Source organism: Tachypleus tridentatus, chromosome 1 (genome assembly GCF_004210375.1).
Source record: "Tachypleus tridentatus isolate NWPU-2018 chromosome 1, ASM421037v1, whole genome shotgun sequence".
NCBI lineage: Eukaryota > Metazoa > Arthropoda > Merostomata > Xiphosura > Limulidae > Tachypleus > Tachypleus tridentatus.
In genome coordinates, this window is record NC_134825.1 from 139,092,347 (window position 1) to 139,114,954 (window position 22,608).

The following is a 22,608-nucleotide window of genomic DNA, read 5'->3' on the forward strand; positions in this document are numbered from 1 at the left end:
CCAATCTTTGATTTCTTGTGATCACAATAATAGTGTACCACAAACCTTTATGTCGGAAAACAAAGTCCAAGTTTTACTAGAAAATAAAGAAATGTGGAAAAAATTTGATCGGGTCGGAAATGAAATGATCCTCAGCAGAACAGGACGGTAAGTGAATGTTTACATTGTTTTTTAGTTGAAAACATTAAAAAAAACTATCAAAATTAGACTGTTATCTTGTTTAGTATAAAAACTTTACTTTAATCCAACAACAGCGAATACTTTTTAACTAAAACTTGTCCACTAAATATAAAAATGTGAACTTTAGGTGTAATTGTTTATATATCTATACTCTATAGCATTATAAACTTTTGCTTAGAGATTATTTTTAATGGCTGCAATTTTTTTTATGTAATCAAGCTTCTAATATAGTATGATGGCTTTTGATCATTTTTAACTAATTAACTTTTACTTAAACTTTAAAAACTTTTAACTGCTACGTAAGATATGCATGAAACTAAGCAATTTTATGTGTAGTCATGAGTTTTTGTATTTGTGCAGTTAGTACAACATATTTTAAACAGGTTGGCTACTCTTTTCGTTACAAAATTGCTTCAATAAGTACAAATAAAAAATATATTGAGGAACAAAAAAACTAGAACTCATTAAATACAAAATGGAACTTTTGATCGATAACATAAAAATAATTCACTTTTATTTCATTGTTTCATATCTTCCAACAGTTACTTCCATTATATGCAAGAATTAACGAAAAAATGAATATGTTCTAACTGGTACAAATTTACACAAAGAGTATAGGCACAGGAAAAATGACTTATTGAATAAATTTGCAAGATTTTACGGACACTAAAAAAACAAAAACACTAAGGCATTAAAAGGAACTTACTGTATTTCAACGTGTCTCATGTAAATGATAATTTGTCATCTCTTAACCAATTGTAGAATGGCATATTCCTGTTACTCATTTTACACTCCTCTACTGAATCTCCACTTCTCGTTTGGCAATGTTTGGGTTCATACGTATTCTTTTGTGACTTTGTTGCCGCGTATTTTATTTTGTTTTCCATCCAAACAGGTTAATTTGTAACTTGATTTATTCAGCTTGATTCTTCTAGGCCTTTTTTGTCAGTTCAAGTTGTTTTATTGCTGCACTCGTGTTTGGTGTAAACTTTCAGTGTTGTGAATTCTGCAGTTAACGTTATCACTTTGAAAGTTGCAGGCTTCAGGTGTAGATAACCCGATGAAAGATTTATTTGGTTTCATGCTTCAGGAGATTGCACATTACATCGTCCAACTTTATCCCCGGCTTTTGTTACAGCTTCCACTTCCAAGTCTTTTCTGGTTGATAAGGAATTTTCTATCTTTTTCCTTCTGAATTTGCCAATAATTATCATTCTAACTTGTGGTGTTTCCTAGGTCTATGTTTTATGTTTGTACTGTTTTCTCTGACACTTACACATATTTTCTTGCTTTTAATTTTTCTTTCTCCTAATGTTTGGTTTCATGCCAGCCATTTAACCTCATAGTTACATGAGTTACAATTGCCGTGCCTACCAAGTGGGGATTTTTTTTTGCCAATATCTGAGAACCGCCTTTTCCTTCACAATTTCTTCATTTAATGGAAGTTTAGTTCACTACGCCCTCTCAACTCGGTCACTTCATATTAATGAAGTTCTTTTCCTTGAGCGAGATGATTTGGTCTTCCATGACATCACTGGTTTTCAGAAAGTATTTCTTGAATGATAAAACCCTTAACCTCTCTCTCTATCCCAATTTCCCTTCCTCCTCCGCTACGAGATAATCTGCATTAGTGGCTAGATAATGACCATACTTTGGCGGGTGAGCTGCTTCTTTTCATGGGCATGGGAAGTACATGTTAATCCCAACAACACTTTGGGCCAGTGTCTGCAGATTTCAGTGCTTTGCATATTGCTGTTCTTGAACTTCTGTCTGTGTATTGGACATTAGGTCAGTTCCTTCTCCTTGCCAGACATTTTGGGAATGGGTTCTTCAAATAATTCTATGGCAGTGACATCTACCATCCACTGAAAGAGGCAAATGGTTCCAAGATCTGCGTTTTGGTTATTGAATCTCTTCTACTGGGGCCATGCACATCATGTTTACGTTATTACATGTCCTATGCAATGTGACTTTCAACTGGTTGTGAACCATTGAATTGGTATTAAATTCCCTTGTTTTCAAGGCTCTTTTCCATCAGTGGGATTTTCCATGTGTGGATACCTTTGCTAGAGCCTACATGCAAAGTTCTCTCTTGTTTGGTTGCCTGTAATTCATTCACTGGTTTTAGCAGTTGATGCTTTCAGCCTGGATTAGTCCCAGAAATACCTTTTGATCTCATCTATCCAATGACTTTATTGGATGACTTCTTGTGCACTCTACTTCTTGTCTAGTCCTCCTAATTGCTCCCTATTTATACGAGATCAAGGTTGACTGCTATTTCATCCCCTGTCCTTTGTCTTCTTCTATTTTCCTTCTTCACTGACATTTATCATATGTTATATATCCCACCCTCCATATTCTTCATGCCTACCTCTTGTCATGTCTTTGGCGTGGCAGTCTCGTTTCACATATCGAGTGAGTCACTTCCTTATCACCTACCTCCATCCATCTATTTTACATTTCCCCCCAGAATTTGTTCCAGTTGTCTTTCCATAAAATCCTACACCTGTTTCCCATGCTTATCATCGTCATTTATTGGGAGATATTCTGCATTCTCGCATGTGAACCATTACCTGTGTGTTCATCTCCCACTGTCTACTTCATGTCGTGGTTTTCTCTTTGTTGGGATTTCGTCTACCACCTGTGGCTATTTTTCACACTTAAGTGCATACACACTGGCGTTGAGCTGTTTAAATTAGAGTTACCCTTTTTATTGGGAGCCCTCATTCTACTTTTGCATGAAATTCGGTTCTGAGTAAGTGAGCCAATTACTATAAGTTCTCACACGAGTTTGGATTATCTATCTTTGTCTTTTAATTGCACCGTCTGTGTCTTGGTTTATAGTAGTGGTGTCTGAGAGTGTTCAGGTTCTATCCTTAGCTGCCCCTCATTACTGTCTTTGGATGGTTCCAGCCTATGCCACAGTTGGATTAATTTATTCCATGCAGTAGACATAATTTCAATACCAGATGACAATTCCCAAATGACTAGAATAGTGACTCTCGTAACATACCCAAAAATAGATGTAGGTTTTAATCCCCAATTCTTGGGTTTGAGTATAGTATGATCCTTATTCTACACTCACGTGGATGTTGGTACCCTTTAAGAAGAGTTTAGATGTAGTTGGCTTAGTAAGTACAGTGTGCTCCGGCCAAGCCACCTGACACCTCACAACCGCATCAGAACTGGCATTGCACCCTTCTTCTAATCTTCCTATCTATTTCTCTCGCTGTTAGGAGTACTTTCAGGGGTACTTCTGTTGTTACCTCGTACCAGACACTCCTCCTTCTCAAAGTAAGATTCTAGTTTATCTTGTGGGAAGAGGTAAGTATCGTATCGGAAGTTACAATTTTCTTATACTAAAAAATGTATTTCTAAAAGGTACTTACCTCCTTTTACGCTTCCCACCCTTCCTTCCCACTTCTCTAGTGCCCAAATCTTCTGCCAAACGTAAAAGTAAAAGTGAAGGTTCGGTAGAAGATTGTAGAGGAAGTCACAGGAATCATGTGAGCATGTCATGCTACTATTAAAGAGATGGCGCGTGATAATTTACATGAGAGACATGTTGGAACATAGCAATTCCAGGAAGGGGGGATGAGCGTGGTTTATGGTGTACGGAAAATGTCTCGTATAGAGGGCAGCACTGAACAAAAATAGTTAATCTTGTAAGACAAGTAAGTACCCTAATGGAATTTATATTAAAAATACATTTTCGGTATAGCAGAAATTATACCTTTTTGAAAATAAAAACTCTTAAATCCTTGTTATAGCATGTTCATAACTTAATTTTCATCACTACAGTAAGATTACTCAAAGGAAAGTACAATTACTTTGTAAAACATCACTTTCTATATTGTTATGTAATTACTTTGAATTATATGGTATGCTTAAGGCTTATTATTTCATATGGTAAAACTGTAATAAGTTTTATGGAATTGTAGTAAACATAGGTGTAATCGATATTGAATCAGTTGATTTTCTCATGCAATTGTTACTCATTACGTTTATTTATAGTTAAATACTGTAAACATGTGCCTTGTAACATTTTTACGTCGGCAAAAGGGAGGTTTGACGATTGCAATTAGTAGCTTGGGTAAATATTTGCATATTTTATTGCAACTTAAACTAACAATTTGTTCAACAAGTACATTGAAATTCAGAAAGAAGCCATAAAACATTATATGTAGATTAATTTATTTAAATTGAGTTACAACTAGTTTTGTTTCACAATCTTTCCTGACATATGCAAACATATCTGAATACCGTTAAATCAAATTCAATTAAAAAAAAAAATTGAGCTGAGAACAAAAGGTAACAAATGGAATCATGATCTCAGTATATATTATATTAGTCAGATATAAAATTTTAATTTAATGGTGATAGAATTATTAATTTATACAATGTATTTTAGTAACAACCTGATAAGTTTGTTACACAATTAAAAGCTGTTCAACAGGTTCATTTAACAAAGCAGTGTCTTGTACACTAACAACTAATCACTTATATAGAATAAAAGTGTTGGTTTACTTCAGATGTATCAAATGAATGTTGAAAATTTTCACGTGATTTTTAAGTAGTAACTACTATTTCTAGCCGAATGTTTCCTTCAGTAAAGGTCCGAGTGTATGGGCTAGAACCAACTATGTACTACTTTGTGTTACTGGATATTGTTCCAAAGGATAATCATCGTTATACATTTGCTGGTCGACAATGGCTAGCTCGAGGCCCAGCTGATCTGCCATTAACACCTCGGCTGTACACCCATCCCGACTGCCCTACTTCCGGCTCTCAGCTAATGAAACAATCAGTCAGCTTTCATAAGGTGAAGCTAACTAATAACGTTTTACAACATGAAGGGCATGTGAGTATATCTATTTCGGAGACTAGTCTCATATTGTTGGAAAAGTCAGAAATTACTATTCATTACCGATGTAATTATGAATGTTGGAACAAATTTTAGGTGTAAAAAAAAATAATTGCAAGAGCTATGGATAAACTATGAAATGTAGGTTTTAAAGTGACCAAAAATGAAATAATTAAACATAACTTAAACTAGTTAACACAATTTTAATAACTAATTAAACTGCTTCTTATACTCTCCACCCTCAATAAAATCATTCAACCACCTATTAAATTTTTAACGTGAAAGAAAAAGTTTTTAAGAATTAATAATTATTTCTTTTATACATTCCATTTTAAAAACATTCGTAACAGTTAAATAGTCTAATATTAATGCTATGTTTTTCATTTCATATGTATTGTACAATAATTAATTCATTTTGTGTTTTTTTTAATAAATGTTTGATATTTCTTAAGGGTTTTGAAGGAAGTTAATTGTTGGATACATGATTCATCTGCTACTACACTTTTGTAAGTTCTTGAATAGTAAGCAGGTGTCAGGACAGAAGTGGATAATGTTACCCCTCATTGCAAGGAAGGTGATTAAAAATTATAGACCATTTAGTTTTACCTCTGGCAGTGGGAAAAGTTTTTGTAAGTCTGATCACAATCAGCATGGTTTACCAGGGGAAAATATTTCTTAGTAATTTTTGACATTCTTTGAAAACGTTACTGCTTACCTAGATGAGGATAAGGTGTGGAATCTGTTTATTTGGATTTTCAGAACTTGACAAAGTGCTATATAAAAGCTTGTTAAAAATGACTTCATGGATAAAAGCAGAGGACTGGTATAAATGAAATGTAATCAATCTGATTTAATCCAAGAATTGGGATACCCCAGGGCAAAGTGTTAGGATCAGTCGATTTTTTTTTTTTTTTTCATATCAACGACAAACAAGTAAGATATCAACATCAACGACAAACAGGGAAGAATGGTCAATAAGTTATTAAAATTGTTGTTGATGGCTGAGGTCTTCTGTGTTGCTAGCTTTGAAGATGCTACTGCTGCATTACAAAAGGATATAGATCTTTTGTGGAGTTGGTTTAATAAATGGCAGAGGCTTTTAGTTATAATAAATATAAGATGATGCATGTTAGTTTTTCATAATGTGAATTATGAGTAAAATTTTGCTGATAATAACTTTCACAGAGTTAATGGAAAGAAAGATCTTGGTATTCTTGTTGATCAGTTACTTAAGCAATACAGTTTGTGTACTGTTGCTAGTGGTAGGGAAAATAGGCCATATTTGGAGTGTTGTGGTTGTTGTTCTACTTTTTAATGAAAAACGAACATTGAATTATTGGAAATGGTTCAGAGAATGGCTACTAGGATGACTCCAAGAATGGAAATATTAATATCACTGAAATAATTTATTTTAAAAAAAGAAGAGATATAGGGAATATGATTGAGGTATATTTAAGTGTTAAAAGAATGTATTTCACAGTGCAGTTTTTATGTAACACTTTTTGGTGTAACTATTTATACAGATTTACTTGAATTCAATGCACAAATACGTTGCTCGAGTTCATATTGTTGCTGGAAGTGACATTCTTAAGATACCCCTTACTTGTTTCAACACATTTTCCTTTCCGGAGACAACTTTTGTTGCTGTAACGGCTTATCAGAATGAACTAGTAAGTTCATGATCCAATTAACATTAAATTTGTTTCCGTAGATAAATGCTTATTATCTCTTAGTTTTTTCAGCCACTAATACATTGGACAGATTATAGTTATTTGTTTTAAGGTTTCATTAATGAATAGATTTAAATATTTAATGAGATCTGTTGGAATTATTTACAAGAAATTGTGTATTGAATAGAAGTGATAATTAAAATTTTCACAACAAACCTCTTAGAGATGACTTATCCAAATTCAGAGTTAAATATAAGGAGTAGTGCTTGTTAGATTTGAGACTTCTTGACTCTGAACAAAATTACAAAAAAAGTGTACAATATTATTTACATTAAAACAAACCATTGAAGAAAAGTGATAGATTGGATTTTGGAAGTACTGAAAAGTTTTTTTTTTCTTTCAACAGGTGGTAAAACTGAAAGTTGACAATAATCCATTTGCTAAAAATTTTCGTTTTAAAAGGTAGGCTAATTATATGAAAGCCCTCAAATTCCTGTTTGAAAACATACTGTATTAACCTTGCATGACAACTTGCAGTGGATAGTGGTAAATAAATTGTTATTACATTAAATTTAAATACAGTTTGGTAATTACTAGTACAATTTTTTGTTTTAAACAATTGTCACATAAGATTAGAGTACCACATCTGCAGCAAATTTAACTATGAGTTATAAGCAAGAATCCTTGGAAATAATTAAATATATGAAATACAAAATAAGCTACATTGCCAATGAATGCAAATCCATCACCAGCAAGCCACAGCAGATATCTCAACATAAAGCATTTGCAGCCACCTTCAAAGATAGTGCTGGCAAGAAACAAGACAATAATAACTATCACTACGGACACTGCTGCTAGAAAAAACATAGTAGAGACAACATGCCAGATTCACTATAAGGATGAAATGCAATATCAATGACTAAACAGTATACAACTGATGGTCAACTCAAGTTAGCAAGTGGAGAAACAGTGCCAGTAGTGATTTGGAGCATCTGAAAAAATGTAAAGAGGTGCCAATAAATCATATGCCAGTAGATAAAGGTTATGTTGGGAACAAAAAAAGTGAAGGTCCTATGAACCGCTGGGTGCAGCAGTGAGGACAGGCAAGGTATACCTTGAAGGTTCAATGAGAAAGTTTCTTATGGCAAGAATAAAGGTGGACAAATCCATAGATGAGGAATTTGAGGTAATGTTTACAAAGATACCAGTCTATGACTTAGTGATTAGAAGTGTGCAAGATAGTAGAAATTTTGAAGAACTGTATAAAAGAGACATCTGTAGCTGCCACTATACTCAATGAAAGATGAATAAGCAAGAATTCAAGCCCTTCAAATCTTGAAGTGACATTCTAATCTATCTAAGTCTGTGGAAGCTGAAGGAAGTACATATGAAAGACATCTTACTGCAGAAACTTTGGAACAATACCCAAGATAAATGGAGCACAAAATCAAAGTGAAGAAAACCTACAGAATCAAGCAGATCTATTAAATTGGTTCTACTATGAAAGCAAATCCATCAAAGAAACTCAGTTCTTTTCTGACAAGAAGGCCAAGGACTGATGTTTCAAGGTTGGACAGAAAACCTTTGTTACGCTGCTAACAGATAATAAAACTCATCCTGCAGTGGAAAGGGCCTCTTGAGGAAATAGATAAAAAGAGAGGGACAACCAAGATCTACCATGCAAATATGTTGAAGAGGTGCTTTGAAAGGAAAGAATACACAAAGGATGTAGGTATTGAGACACAGATTGATATGGCAGTTGTAGCTGAACCAGAAGATAGTGGATTTGTTGCAGAAAATCGAGACTTACTAGATGTAAGACCACTTGATGGAGCTGAAATATACAAAGACATCAACATCAGTGAAGAACTTACTGGCAAGTGCAAGATAGTTACTAGATCTACCATCCCAGTATACAGATAGATTAGTAAAGACAGACCTCGTGCAACATGAGATCAAGATGAAGACAAGAGATTCACTCAAACCATACCAGACATCTTATATAAAGAGAAACAAAAAAAAAGAACAAATGTTGGAAGACAGCATGAATTGGAAACAGTCTTTATATATAGTATAAAATATGTTGTTTTATGACAAGTTTCTCTACAAGTCATACATTATGTATGCAGTTTAAGTGTTGTACTAGGCTTTTGTAATACTGCTGATGTCATCTTGATGCTTCAAAGTTTTTCTTATCTGAATATTATTATCATTAGAGGGCTAGATATTTCTATACTTTTTCTGTTGCATGTTATAAATATGTGCAGATATAGAGTGCAAGAAGAAATGAAAGTGAAGTTATACTGCATAACTGTTAGTTTAGCCATAAGAGGTAATATCTAAAGTTATTTTCACAGTGGTATTCTAACAATAAAGATGAAGAATAATAATCTGTGTGTCAAAAGTACTAAACTAATTGAACCCAGGTGTGTGGACTATGACAAAAGGAGACTATTACTTAAAGCTCTGGATACAACTGTGATAACCAAGTGTGACATATTTTAGTACATACACTTCAATTGTTTCCAGTATGTTATTTTGAAACAAATGGATTGTGTGCTGTCCATTTATTGTTGATATTTATCAACAAGTTACAGATACCTACTGTAAATAATCTAGTTCCCTTATATATACCTTAATGCATTTAATTACTTTGTCATTGTCATTTTTGTTACTCAGAACTGCTCTTCTCTAGTTATCATGGTACTTGACACTATTCTACATTTTTTTTCCCCTTAGATTACTTTGACTTGTGTTTCTTATTATTATCATTTATTACTTCAAATTGCTTTTCACTGGTATTTCAACTTATTTTACATTAGTACACAAGATTATTTTGATTAGTATTTATATTCTTATTACTATTTCAAATAGCTTTTCATTAATGTTGCATTAATGAAATCTTTCAATCTTCATTAAAAATAAAGTTAATCTTCATTGGTGTGCTACATATTCTTCATCAATAATTCAATAATATCTAGATTACTTATTATTTGTGTGTTAAAAAATTTTAAGCCTATAGCAACTTTAACTCTGGTAAGTAATCAGTGTTCTTTAAGTATTTTTCCTTAAACCCTCTAACTACCAAATGCATTTACATACAGTTTCCTGATAGTGGGATCAAACATACTGCATCACAATGAATAATTTTATGTATTATTAAATACTTTTTGTTTGCTGGTATTATTTTTGTAATTTTTATGGTTTTCTTAAACAGTGTATTATTATTTGTATAGATGTGCAAAAACACAAATGGATTCGAAATGTGAAGAAGAGAAAAGTAGAGGTAAGATTTTTTTATTGGAATTTTTAAGAGTACCAAAAAATGCCGTGGTGAAACTGAAGTAATATTACACAAGTGGGAATTTAGATGCGACTCCTAAAGGCAGAAAATATTTTTCCTGATGTTCGTAGCATAACATTGGCTTGTCAGAAGGTTTATATCTGTATTAAAATTGTGTATTAGAGATGTATTCCATTTTCCACAATACAACAAAAAATTAATACTGATATTTAAATGATAAAGGTGGGGTGAAGTAAATATGACAACTGAAGAATTACAGCTGACTACCAAATTACTTTACAGGTAGTATTAGGTATAGCATAATTTTCATATACTATATTAAGTTGAATATATAATGAAACACCATTATTTGCTCCCTTTTAACCCTTTCACTGTCGGTCACAGGTCAAAGGCCATGTCATTGCAATTGTTGATTTGCATTCAAAATCTTATCGAGCTACTATTTTATGAACTTATCAATAAGTTCTGGACCAAATTGTAAATTGTAATTCAAATTTTAATATTGTATATGAGTTAATTTTTTAATGTTTAGAGTAAATATTAAAAGAACACATTTAAATATAGCTTTTAGTGAGTCATGTAGTATCTTGAATGTATCAGTTTAAAATTAAATGTTTGTAATGTCTTAATACTAAATCTATAGTTTTGTACAAATTAGGAACTCAAATTACTAATATTGAAAAGCTAGAATATAAAATATGAGCCTAATATCTTTTTATTTTGCTGAGATATGACTTATGTACTGAATCAAACACTGGACCAGTTCACCTCTATACATTTTTGGAAACAGTCCCTTATATGCTTACGACAATATATGGCATGTGAATAATCAAATAACACATTAGAGTGTAAGAATGGTTTTCTAAGCCTTTTTTGATCTGTGAAATAGCTACCACATTCTTTTAATCCTAAATTTCAAGGAAGTAGGTTATGTCTTTATCTACTCGAAGTTTCATTTTTTTTTTTTTTTAATATCTAAATACATTTTAGTAACTAAGCATAATAAATCATAGTGGAATTCTATAGTATTAATATAGTTATGATTTTTTTGTTATTCAATTGTATATATAAAACCTAATGTTTGATATCCTCCACATGTAAAATTTTAAAAGGTTTAGCAATTTATGTCAAGTAGCAACCAAATTCAAAGGTCATAGTGAGAAGAGATAATTGTTTGCTTTACTTCTAGACTTACTGTTCTATATTTTAAGAAAAATAAGTTTAATAATTATATCTGAATTGTAATATTCTATATACATATGTATAATGTGACTGTACATTACAAAATACTAGTCCACTAAAACCCAGCCAAGACAGAGAAGACTAAAATCCAGTTTTATATTATTGGATATGTAAGATAGGTACAATGCAAGTTGCATAATATATTAGCTAGACATGACTGGAAGGTCAATATAATAATAAAAAAAAAAAAATATATATATACATACACCATTGTGAGACTTAAGCTACTCAAACTAAACATTTGTTCTTTCGTGTTATAATATGTAGTCATTCTAGCACGCAAAAAGCATAGTTTATTTCCTGTTTTTTTTTTTTTTATGATGGTTGCAAGGTTGGTCAAGTGACAGACCTCACATAGTTAAATTACATAAAGTAACATAAAATTTGAAATTATTTAGGAGGTTTTAGAGATTACATAAATAACATTGGAGAATTTGGGGATGAAGAATAATTTTTTTTAATCATAACATGAAATTACTTTGCACTTAGACTGGTAATGTAAAATACTATGGTCACAAACAAATCTTTAAAAAATATTTAATTAAAACTGATTTTTTGTACACAAAATATTTGTAATCTTTACTAAAAGTCTAGCAAATTTTGTGAAGATGCACATGCTGTATCAAAAGTTATAGTGCAACTATTTAACATCTCCAAATGTGTAGATGAACTTCTGTAGATTATACCAAGCCAACAGTGAAAAGGTTAAGTGTTTACAAATGGAAATGCTAGATTGTAACTTGAATCTTTGGAGGGTGTCATTTGTTCTTAGTTATTGGTGGGATCTATGGTAACTCTAGCCTTAGGTATTACTAAGGTTGCTCCTGGGATTTCATGGGTGGTGATATAATGGTAATGGCTGGTGAAGTTGACTATTGACATGAACAAAACTGCAAACATAGTCTCAGGTGCTGGTTGATTCTTTGGTGCTTGTTCAGGTGGTAGTTCCTAATGATTGTCAATCCTGGGGAAGAATTCAGCTTTGGGAAGGTAATATTCTTACTGAAGGTGCATTCATATCTGGTGCTGACAATGCTCTGGGGCTTGTCGTGAGTTAGCAACAATGCTCAAAATAAGTGTTCAGAAGTGGGGGTATGTTAGTGCATAAAATAGTAATAGCATTTTTCACTGTTTGGATTTCTTAAATAAAATGCACAAGTGGAGGTATGCAAATTAGAGAAGTGAGGGATACACTTACCCTTGTGTTACTTTCCACTTTCAGCACTGGTTAGACCCAGTATTTTGACTTAGCTGATTCTTGTTACATATCTGCTGCTGAATTGCCTGTTAATGTGGCTGAACTGGGAGTAGAGGTTATTGGTACTTCACCTGTTGCTGGTATGGCTCACAATAGTTTGGGCTCAGGTAATAGATCAGTGAGCAGCAGAAGCTACCAGAACACCACATCTTACCAATAAGCTCTGTCATGTTGAAAACTCCAGGTTGTCACTGGATAGGAAATCTTTGATTTTACATAGCAGCTAATGAAAAAATAAACAGAGAATGAGACAGTGCTGACAAGTTGAGGTGCAAGATAACCATAGAAATTAAGAACTTAAAATCAGAAATATGAAAAATTAAATGGTTGTACATGCTATAACTAATGTCCAGTTACAACAATGCTCTGTTCTAAAATTTATACTAAAGACAATGTTAACTTTTAATCTGGTTAAGTGATATTTCTATAAGCTTACATGTATACTGCATGCAAATATGTAATCTTTGTATTTATAGGTATCTCTGTCCCTCAGGCTTTGTTGGGTTTCCATTTCATCAGTACATATCTAAGATACCAGTGTTATTCTTGCCAGAAAAATAGCTACTGGTTTTGTTTCTTTGCACTGTTGTATAGTTGTTACATGAATAGTGCTGTGTTTAAGGGTTGAGACTGTAGACAGTGTTTCTTACACATCTAAATATTTATCAAATTTCTTTAAACTCTCTTAAATTCACTACATCAACCACAAATGCAGGCTCATTCCAAAGGCAAACCATTATGTTGGAAAAATGAAATTGTCTTAAATGAAGATGACTCTACCTTGCAAAAGTCGTTTTCATCATAATATATCTAAAAAAAAAAAAGACATCAATTTTCTTAACAGCCTTGTACATCTCAATTATATACTCTGTATCTCTTTTCGTTTTCAAGAGGAAAAACAATTGCAGAGATTGTAAACTGCCCTTGTATGACAATATTTCCATCCCATCTTTGTAGCCCTCCTCTGAATCCTCTCCAACAGTTCAATATCCTTCCTAAGATCAGGAGCCACATGTAATCTAATCAGTGACCTCTGTAATGGAATTATAACATTTTTGGATTTTTATTCAGTATTTCTGCAGAAGTAGCCTAAAATTCTAAATGCTTTACTACTAGTAACAGCATGCTGTTTAGGTAGCTTAAGAGAATAACAACACTGCACAACAAAGTTTTTGCTTCTTGATTTTTGGCTGTTGATCACGAAAATCACATCCAAGTTTGCCCATCACGTACGGTTTCATTGAAATCTTCAGTTTCACCAGGACATTGCTACAATGTAAAAACGATATCAGGGCAACTGGAATCCGTCAATGCTTGCTAACTACTGTTGGACACTGCAATGTGATGCACTGAACATTGAATACAAACGAAAATCAGGAGCAAAACACTTTTAATTATGTTGAACTAAATAGTGTATTTGAAACATAAACACAATTAAATATGTTATTGCCGGTAAACAGTGAACTGTCTAGTTCCTACATGATGCAGCAAAACCAAAACTATATATGTGCATACCCACCAGGTACCTGTCACATTCAGCAAAAACTTTTCAGGAAGCAAAACTTTAAAAAAAAAAATTGTTGTGCAGTGTAATCATAACACTAAGATCCTTTTCCTTATCACTGTTAAGGTTATTACTATCAAAATTATGCTGTTATGAACAATTTGCATTATTTTGTATTTAAAACCTTTTCTCCATTTGTTTTCCCAACTCAACATATAACCTCAATTCGTATATAAAGCAGCAGTATCCTCAAAGCTAGCAACACTGAAGACATTAATATCATTAGATAAAGTAATTGAGATTTAATAATATTGGAAGGATGATTGCAGGAATACTGCATCTGGGTTCACAACATAGAAAGGTCAAAAGATTGTTTTGCCACAAAGCTGTTACCCTTCCGGTGCACTGAATGTCCTGACTCTAGACATTCATTGTCAAAAGATAAAAGTAGTGAATTAGTTTGGACTGCCTAATATACCTTGAGATTCATGAGTTTTGTGACAAATCCTTTATCAACAAGAAATTGTTCTCTTACATGCACATACCAAACTCCAGCTCTAAGAGAAATTGTTGCTGGTCATTTGAAACCTTCTGGTGAAAGTTGTCTGTTGAACTGCATCAAATCAGTGGCCAGACCCTGTTAGTTTGTAGACAGCACTTACCACTTGCTGTTGGTTTTGATGCACTTACTGTGAAATCTGTCAAAACCAATAGTCTGAACTATCTTTCTGTATGGCAAAGTTGAGGCAGTTCATTTTATAATTGGCTAACATTTCACATTCAAAGTATATGCTTTGTTTATTTTTTCCAAAACGGTGCCTGTATGGGGGAACATCATGGCAAAGACTACAGTACAAACACAATAGGAGGGTTGGATATCTCTGCCTGTCTTAATGGAAATCATTACAGTTAAGCTTAAAGCTTTTATGTGAACTCTCTGCTCTGTTGACAAATCTTCACTTTTTGGGTCAGGCATGAAAACAAAACATATATAATGTTAAATACTGTATTTATCAAGGTTTATTTGTGGAATGCTATTAAAAAGTGGTTTCTTCTGGTATATACCAGTAGCATATATCCTAGCTCATTGCTAGCTACTTTCTATATAGTTAAGACACCATAAGATTTATTTCAAACCCTAAATTTGAGCAGTGTTAATTCGAGCAGAACCCTTATGGCATGCCCTTGGTATAAGTAAGTGAGAATTCTAAAGAATGATAAATATATTGCTCTCTGGGTCATTCAGTTGCCAGTAAGGATCAGTGAAGCTATACTATAATATTGAAATTTACATTTTTTAATAGCATGGAAGAATTAGCCCCATAAAATCGAAAAAAATGACAAAATATTCTTTTGCCCTAACATTTTTGTGCAGTATTGTAACTTTGGTGGCAAAGACCTGGAAATCTCATGAAGACTGCCTTATACAATTTGGACTCTCAAAGTAAAATAACAGCTTGAGATTAATATCTAGAAGAGGAACTTGGTAAGCTCTTCCAAGTATCCTGATTTTAAGGCTCTAGTGAAGTGGAAGTCATAAGTCTTCAGTGTGACTGTCCTTGACCTGAAAGCTCTTTTGAACATATGCTTCCTTTCAATAAATAACTTGGGAGTAAGTTCTTTGACTTGGAGAAAATATGACTTGCTTAAGAACAAAGTCTTTTTAAATGTACCATAAGGACAGAAGTTTACTACTGCACAAATCAACACAAGCTAGGAAACTCTACCGTAATATATCCTGTGGTCACAATATCAAAATATTTTCCTTTCTTCCTGCATTGTAGTAATCTCTAGTAAGACTGTGTTCCCATAAGAGTGACAAGATGTAATCTACATGATGAAATGAATTTCTAACAGGAAATATATATTATGAAGTAAATCCAAGCACATTGAACCTGACTGAGTTAAAGAGACTGAATACAAATTATTTCTTTGGGTTTTTTATTGTATCTTATACAAAAACAGTATGTATGTATTTTTGGACATAGAATAACACTTATAAGAAGACCACTGTCTTCGAAAGTTATACAATTTTTTAAAAATCTGTTCCAGACTGAGAAAATATATCATACATACACAAACAAAAAAATACCATATTCTCCCATAGAACTTGTCTTCCAACATTACTTATTATTAATTCCCATTGAAATATAAGGAAAGCCACAGCCTTGAGACATCACCCAATCTACCAGTGGAAAAATATCTGTTTACTTTTGTATAGTATGTACAACTTTGCAAAAACCTTTCCTTTTAGGAAGACAAAGGTAATATGTTGAGTAACACCAACCAAAACAGGCAGCTAAATCAAGAAGAACTTAATAACGTTCTATACCAACATTTTGTATGAAAACCAACAACATCAAAATGAATAACAAAGATTTAACATTTCCATATTAGCATAAGGGGATAGCAAATAGATGGTTTGCTTTGACACAGTACCACCTTAAAATGTCCTCATTATTTAGTTTCTTATACTATTATACTCATAACATTTAGCTCTTAGTAGAAATAAGAAATTTAAATATTATGTGGATTACTGATTTTTTTTATTTTCTTTTTACCTGTAGAGCCATTGGGAAAAAAAACAAAATTGGAAAGTTTTGAAACTCATTGCAGCAATGGATTTGAGCCTGAAAACTACCAATCGGGATTAACGAAAATGTCACATTTAGTCATCCCTATGAATTTGAAACTAAGTGACAGTACAATAAACAAAATGAAAAATGGAAGTTTTGCATCAGGGCTACAAAATTCACTGACATCTCTCAACACTGGTACAGAGACTGCAATAACGTTGCATAGTCCACCTTCGTCTGTTGACACTAGGACAGAGACTACAAGACTGGGAAATTGTAGGAAAACTTCTACAGACACCTTGTTACCTCCTTCAGTTGAAATGACTTCCCCTCTGATGGCTACAAACCATTACAGGCAATTACTTATGTCATTACCCTTTGAGAGAAATGACTACTTTTCTTTATCATTTAATCCACATGTTAGTCAGTTCATTCCTTTTAATTCAGCTGTGATGACTTCATACTTTGGACTGAAACCTTTCTCTATACCAGCCTTCAGTGGTCCCTAGCCTATATCATTTGTGAAAGGTCTTTCCAATCACTATAGTCTTTTCTCAAGTCAGAAGCTCAACATCTGTCCTACAGTATGGAACTTAGAAGCCTAAGCTGTTGACCAGGAAAAAAACAATCAGATGTAACACTATGACAAATGCAGATATACTCAATAGCTTACAATCATAGAGTAATACCAAAAGTTGAAAATGGTGTAATTGTAGTTAAAAAAAAAATCAAAAAAATCTATGTATGAAATGTTAGATACAACCTTCTTTACATCAGAAAGCTTATCTGCATGAAAAGTGTTTAGGTTCTCAAAGATAACAATCCTGAAATTACAACTTAAAAAGTATATAACTTTGTAATATGTACAAGTCTGAGGGTAGAAATTAGTGTGTTTATTTCTATAATATTTCAAACTAGGCTTAGCTTTTACTTTTTACTGATATTTAAAAAATAGTATTCCAAACTGACAGTACTGTTGAATAATCACCTTATGAAGAACAATTTCTTGTGAGGTTTGTGGTACCCCAAAGCTTTTAAAAACTCCTTAAAAACAAGCTATTAAACATAATTAGTAAAATGGTTTATTTCTTATGTTCATTGATAACTGACAGTTATGAATACAAATTAGTGATTGATCAGCTTTCTTCAACAGGAAGAGAATACTTTCCTAATTATTATGATTTTTTTCAAGAAATACATGGTCATAGTGTATATGATGCAAATTAATTATCATAAATATCAGTCTTCAGATTATATATTTTAAAAATGAATAACTCGTTGATTACCATTATTACATTGTTACAGTTTCTTACTACTTGTCTTAGCATAATCTCTAATCTTAGCATTGTCTTTAATCATAAAAGGGAACTTTGTTATAAATAGATAAACATCCACATCTTCTACTGGCCTTTCATAAGTAGGATATAAATGTGTCTCTCTTAAAATCTGACTGGCTAAAGTATTCACACAGTCATAAGTAGCAGGTTTGTGTCTTTTATTCTGTTTATATACAGTGATTAATTCTGTATCTATTATAAACAAAAATCGAAGTTCTTACAATATTCTGTTTGAGATATTGGGCATGATTTATCATTATTGTACAAAAATACTGCATTCGGGTGTAAATAGTGTTGTTGATTATTTCGCTTATAGTGAAAAATAGATTTTTGCTAACAATAAATCACTTTTTAATAATTTTCTGTGATTTTTCACAAAAATACAAATTGTATTAAATTGGTTTATGTAATTGTAAAGTATACATAAAAAATATTTTCATGTTTTCATGAAAATGTTACCCCTTGAAGAAATGCAACCTAGAAAACAAACTAAGGTTATCAAATGAAGATTAATATGTGGTACGAATGACTGGTTTTACATATTTTGTTCAATAATGAGAACTATTTTGTGGGTGGAGTAAACACAATTTAACATACCCCTCCCCCAAGAATGCCATCTTTTAAAGAAGGAAAGTAAAATTTATCTGTGATTCCCAACCATTCAGTATGATCTGCCATGCCACTCTGAAGGGGATAACTGTCTGTATGTCCACCTTTCACATCTATAATTTTTGACTACATGAAGGCCCTCAGATGAATTTTATGTGAAGTGAGTATTTTGTCTGACCCTACCCATTAATAATTCTCAAGGTGTGTTACAACTGTATCTATTCCTTTCACACCTATAGTGTTTGACATATTAAGGTATTCAAGGGAGTCTCATAGATGGGTTAAGATTTGGTGTTGAAAGGGTACATTTTTTCTCTTTATCCCCTTTTATACTTATAGTTTTAGACCAATCATGGCATGTATCCATATGGGCCTACTAGGGAGTAACTTTTGAAACTATCCCGTATTTCTCACATTTACTAATTTTTAACAAACGCTGGTATCGTAATTTAAACAAACACTGATACCCTAAAAGCCTCCAGGGGAGTGAAATGGGATCAATATTCAGATCTTGCTCCTTGTATTGAAGGAGTTAGTACATGTGTATGTACATATCTGACATTTATAATATCAGAAATATTTATTATTGTACTTTTCAGTTAAATCAAGGTAAGACTAGCCATTAAACAGGGATGTACCCAACGTTTTCTTGGGGATTCAGGAACAGCTACAGTTTTTTGTTAACTTATTAAACGGGAAGAAGATAGAAGCAAACGTACTTGAAATAAGTTTACTGCAACTCGGGTGACTTTTAAAAAAAGAAAATATAAATGATAGTGACAAAAACAAGGTTTCAGATGTAACTTTACAAGGTTATACTTTTTGCAGTTGTGTTACTAAATTACATTTATTTCTAAACCTCATCTTTTTGTGCCAGTCTTGACAGAGGTAACACAATGCAATCCAAGTTGTTTTACCTTTTTAACTTTATAGGTATTATACATTAATATTTACACTGGGTAGGTTGAAAGGTTTAGTTTTCTGGTATTTTATTTATAGGTTTTGGATTTTTGCCATTAAAATTTCTTACTGCATTAAACAACAAAAATACTTGGTCACATAACACGTGGAATTGTACATTTTCAACTTTAAACACATTACCCAACACAGCATATGTACATGGCTGGCAAAGTTAATTTGTTGCTTTTAAAAGTATGTCTTTAAAGGGTTACAAAATTTTACCAATAACAAAAATATTTATGAATTCCAGTTCTCATCTGCATTGCTTTCTTTTTCATTATCTGCTTTCTTACTATCTTCAAAATTCATATGTGCTTCAGGATCATTACTTTCAATACTATCCACAAGGCCAAAGGTATTAGAATAATGTCACAAAGGTCACATTGTTGGCATAGAATTAGTATGTATGATTTACTGTTGCTGTAAACTTCACAGAAATCAGAGGTAGTCCTAGGCAAAGGTGTGACTGTGTTTTCATTCAAAACTTTTTTTGAAATTCTAGTGCTTTACACGAAAAATTCAAGAAAAAAAAATCAACAAGTAATCGGAGCTAGGCAATTAGTTTGACTAATCAATCTGACTACCTATGAGCATCATGATATTTCTTTACTTAGTGTACTGTAAAATATTTGATTAATTGAAATTATGATTAATGATCTGGAAATAATAATTTTAATGTCTTTAATTATTCCAATTATCATAGTGAACAAATTATTGCAATTATGATATTTTGTTACATTCCATTAATTCAAGGTCATTGGGCTTAACTGATTAGTGTCATGATGTCACTTACAAGAATAATCAATTAAGCAAAATTTATTATTACTGTTTACAATTATTTCAAACATCCAAATTACTAAAATATTTTCACTATCTCTTATTTTTAGCTAAAGATTATTTAACTTAATCAGTTACTAGCATATCTCAAAAAACAAAATCAGTTCATTTGTGTTTCCAATTAATATTTTCCAGTTATTCCAACTATCCAAGTCTAATGTGAGAATAACTGATTAGTTTAATGCAGCAGTTATCCCAAACCCATTTCACATTATTCAAAACCTTATCTTATAAATGTCAGATTTTTACAATGAAATATGGAAAAAGAATTTTAAAATATTGGTAAAAATTAAAATGCATACATGAAACAACTAGTGGAAAAGAATGAAGGTTCCCACTTCTGTTAGTCATCCCAAGTGTGATAACTTTTCAGAAGGAATAACAAACTGTTAGGAATATGTTTCATAAACTTGTTAACCTTAACTTACATGATTATGCCATTTAGTCTACAGGATGCTGACTAAACATATTAAGGATTGGCAGAGAAATAATACATTGTGTTGGCATTATGTGTGGCTTGCCACTGAACATTTGAACTTCAGTGTCCACATGAATATGTGAAGATATTGTAAACAACCATGACAGACAGGCCTAGTATTGTGCACTATCAACTAGAAAGGACTGCTAAATGGCAAAATATATAGCATAATAAGAGAGCAATTGGATATGAATGTGATATCATCAAACTGCACATTAACCCCTTGTCTTTGACTGGACTAATCTACATCTCATCATAAGTACGGTAGTAGGAATGTGCAATACAAATTAAAATGTCAAACACTGCAAACAGCATGTATACAAAACTATACACATTACATAAGCTGTTGAGTAATATGTACACTAACTGCAGAGTAAGAAACTATCAAACCACTTAAGAATTTCAGTAGAAAATTTTACAAAATCATGAATTTGCCAATCTCACTCACTGATTAACATTGTTGAAAAGGCATAGCTGTTTCCTGTTTTCCATCTTATGCAAATCTAAATGCACATAATTAAATTACACTATTTTGACCAAAAGCATTTCATTTAGTTTTCTTTAAACTTTTGGTAATAATAATAATAACCATTTTGAAATACTACTAACAAGTTAACAATACACTAGTTACCATATTCCATGATTATGAGCATGCTCTGTGAATTGTCAAGTAACAACTCACCTTTATATAATGTGCAAGTACACAACTGCTAACACACATGTACTATATGATCAGCATGCAACTGTACCAGCTAGATAAAAAAAAAGTAAACTACATAGATTTTCTACTTCTAGATTCTAACTATAACAAATAAAAGTAGTTTTCAGTCCTATACATCTAACTCAAGGGTTTCTTATTGGACGAATCAATTCCATTATGACAGTATAAGGATGAATGGTATCATTACCAAAGTCTGACATAGCTTTGCTCAGGCACTCTGCATTGAAAACAAGAACAATAAGTTGTATAACTGATCTTTGTATTGTTTTCAATCCAAGAGTGGCCTGTTGGCATCTAAGGTTATACTTGAAACTGCAATTTTTAAAGTATGCATTTCAGAGTAACAAAGTAAGAGTAAAGGAGAAAATTTTATGATGGTAATCTTGAAGGTCTTTGTCCCAGCTAAGTTTAAAGTAAAATGATAAGTAGGAATAGGTGAAATGATGGCCATACCCATTTTGAGGTTGTTCAACAATCACCAGGTGTTATAATGTAAACCCATAGCCCTACCTTGTTGCCTACTGTTTTGTGCTCCCATTTCTACTACCTAATCTTTTAAAAATGTTTTCTCCGTTACCTAGTAATTCAATTTTTGCTCAGCTGTAAGCTACAGCGGCCCTTTCATGTATGCATACACATAGAACAAGACCTGCTTGTTTCTTGATTGAACCTAAAAAAAAAGGTAAATAATGAGAAGAAAAAGAGATGACAGGTGAGTCCACATTTATGCCAGAACATAACAGTGAAAATAAATGATTAAAACTTTCTGACAATCTTTGCTGAATTAGAGAAAGTTAAAAGTTAAATCAGAAAGATGTAACTATGCTATGGTACAACCACAAATCTCCAAAATATTATGGCTAGAATTAGCTTTTGGACATTGGAAATTTTTTTGAAGTAAATTTACCTGGGTTATATTAATCTCCACATAGAATTTGGCCAATATGAAAAGAAGGACACAGTACTATAGTTTTCAGAAACAATAATAATGTTATTAAGTTTTTGAATTTGTATATAAACTTATTAGAGTTGTATTACAAAGGTATTTTTATGTGCCACTGAAAGTGA

At 32.3% G+C, this 22,608-nt stretch overlaps 1 protein-coding gene across 4 annotated transcripts; it reads left to right on the plus strand.

The window, feature by feature from the left end:
* The first annotated feature begins 7 nt into the window (after window positions 1-7).
* Window positions 8-21,911, plus strand: LOC143225457 (T-box-containing protein TBX6L-like). Of its 4 annotated transcripts, none has more exons than XM_076454905.1 (6): window positions 8-147; window positions 4,774-5,041; window positions 6,568-6,714; window positions 7,121-7,176; window positions 9,951-10,000; window positions 16,590-21,911. In XM_076454905.1, the coding sequence occupies exons 1-6, from the start codon at window positions 50-52 to the stop codon at window positions 17,105-17,107; spliced, it is 1,137 nt and encodes a 378-aa protein (XP_076311020.1). In that variant the 5' UTR covers window positions 8-49; the 3' UTR covers window positions 17,108-21,911. The 4 variants fall into 4 exon arrangements, with proteins under 4 accessions (XP_076311020.1, XP_076311030.1, XP_076311050.1 ...); XM_076454915.1 differs by having other exon boundaries at window positions 4,774-5,002; XM_076454926.1 differs by lacking the exon at window positions 8-147 and adding an exon at window positions 4,190-4,273.
* The last annotated feature ends 697 nt before the right edge of the window (window positions 21,912-22,608 follow it).

Bases quoted from the DNA above. Each gene is read 5' to 3' on its own strand.
- LOC143225457 (XM_076454905.1), top strand. From the start codon at position 50: ATGTCGGAAAACAAAGTCCAAGTTTTACTAGAAAATAAAGAAATGTGG. The intron at 5,042-6,567 runs GTGAGTATATCT...CTATTTATACAG, and splicing joins TTTTACAACATGAAGGGCAT to ATTTACTTGAATTCAATGCA. The intron at 10,001-16,589 runs GTAAGATTTTTT...TTTTACCTGTAG, and splicing joins TGAAGAAGAGAAAAGTAGAG to AGCCATTGGGAAAAAAAACA.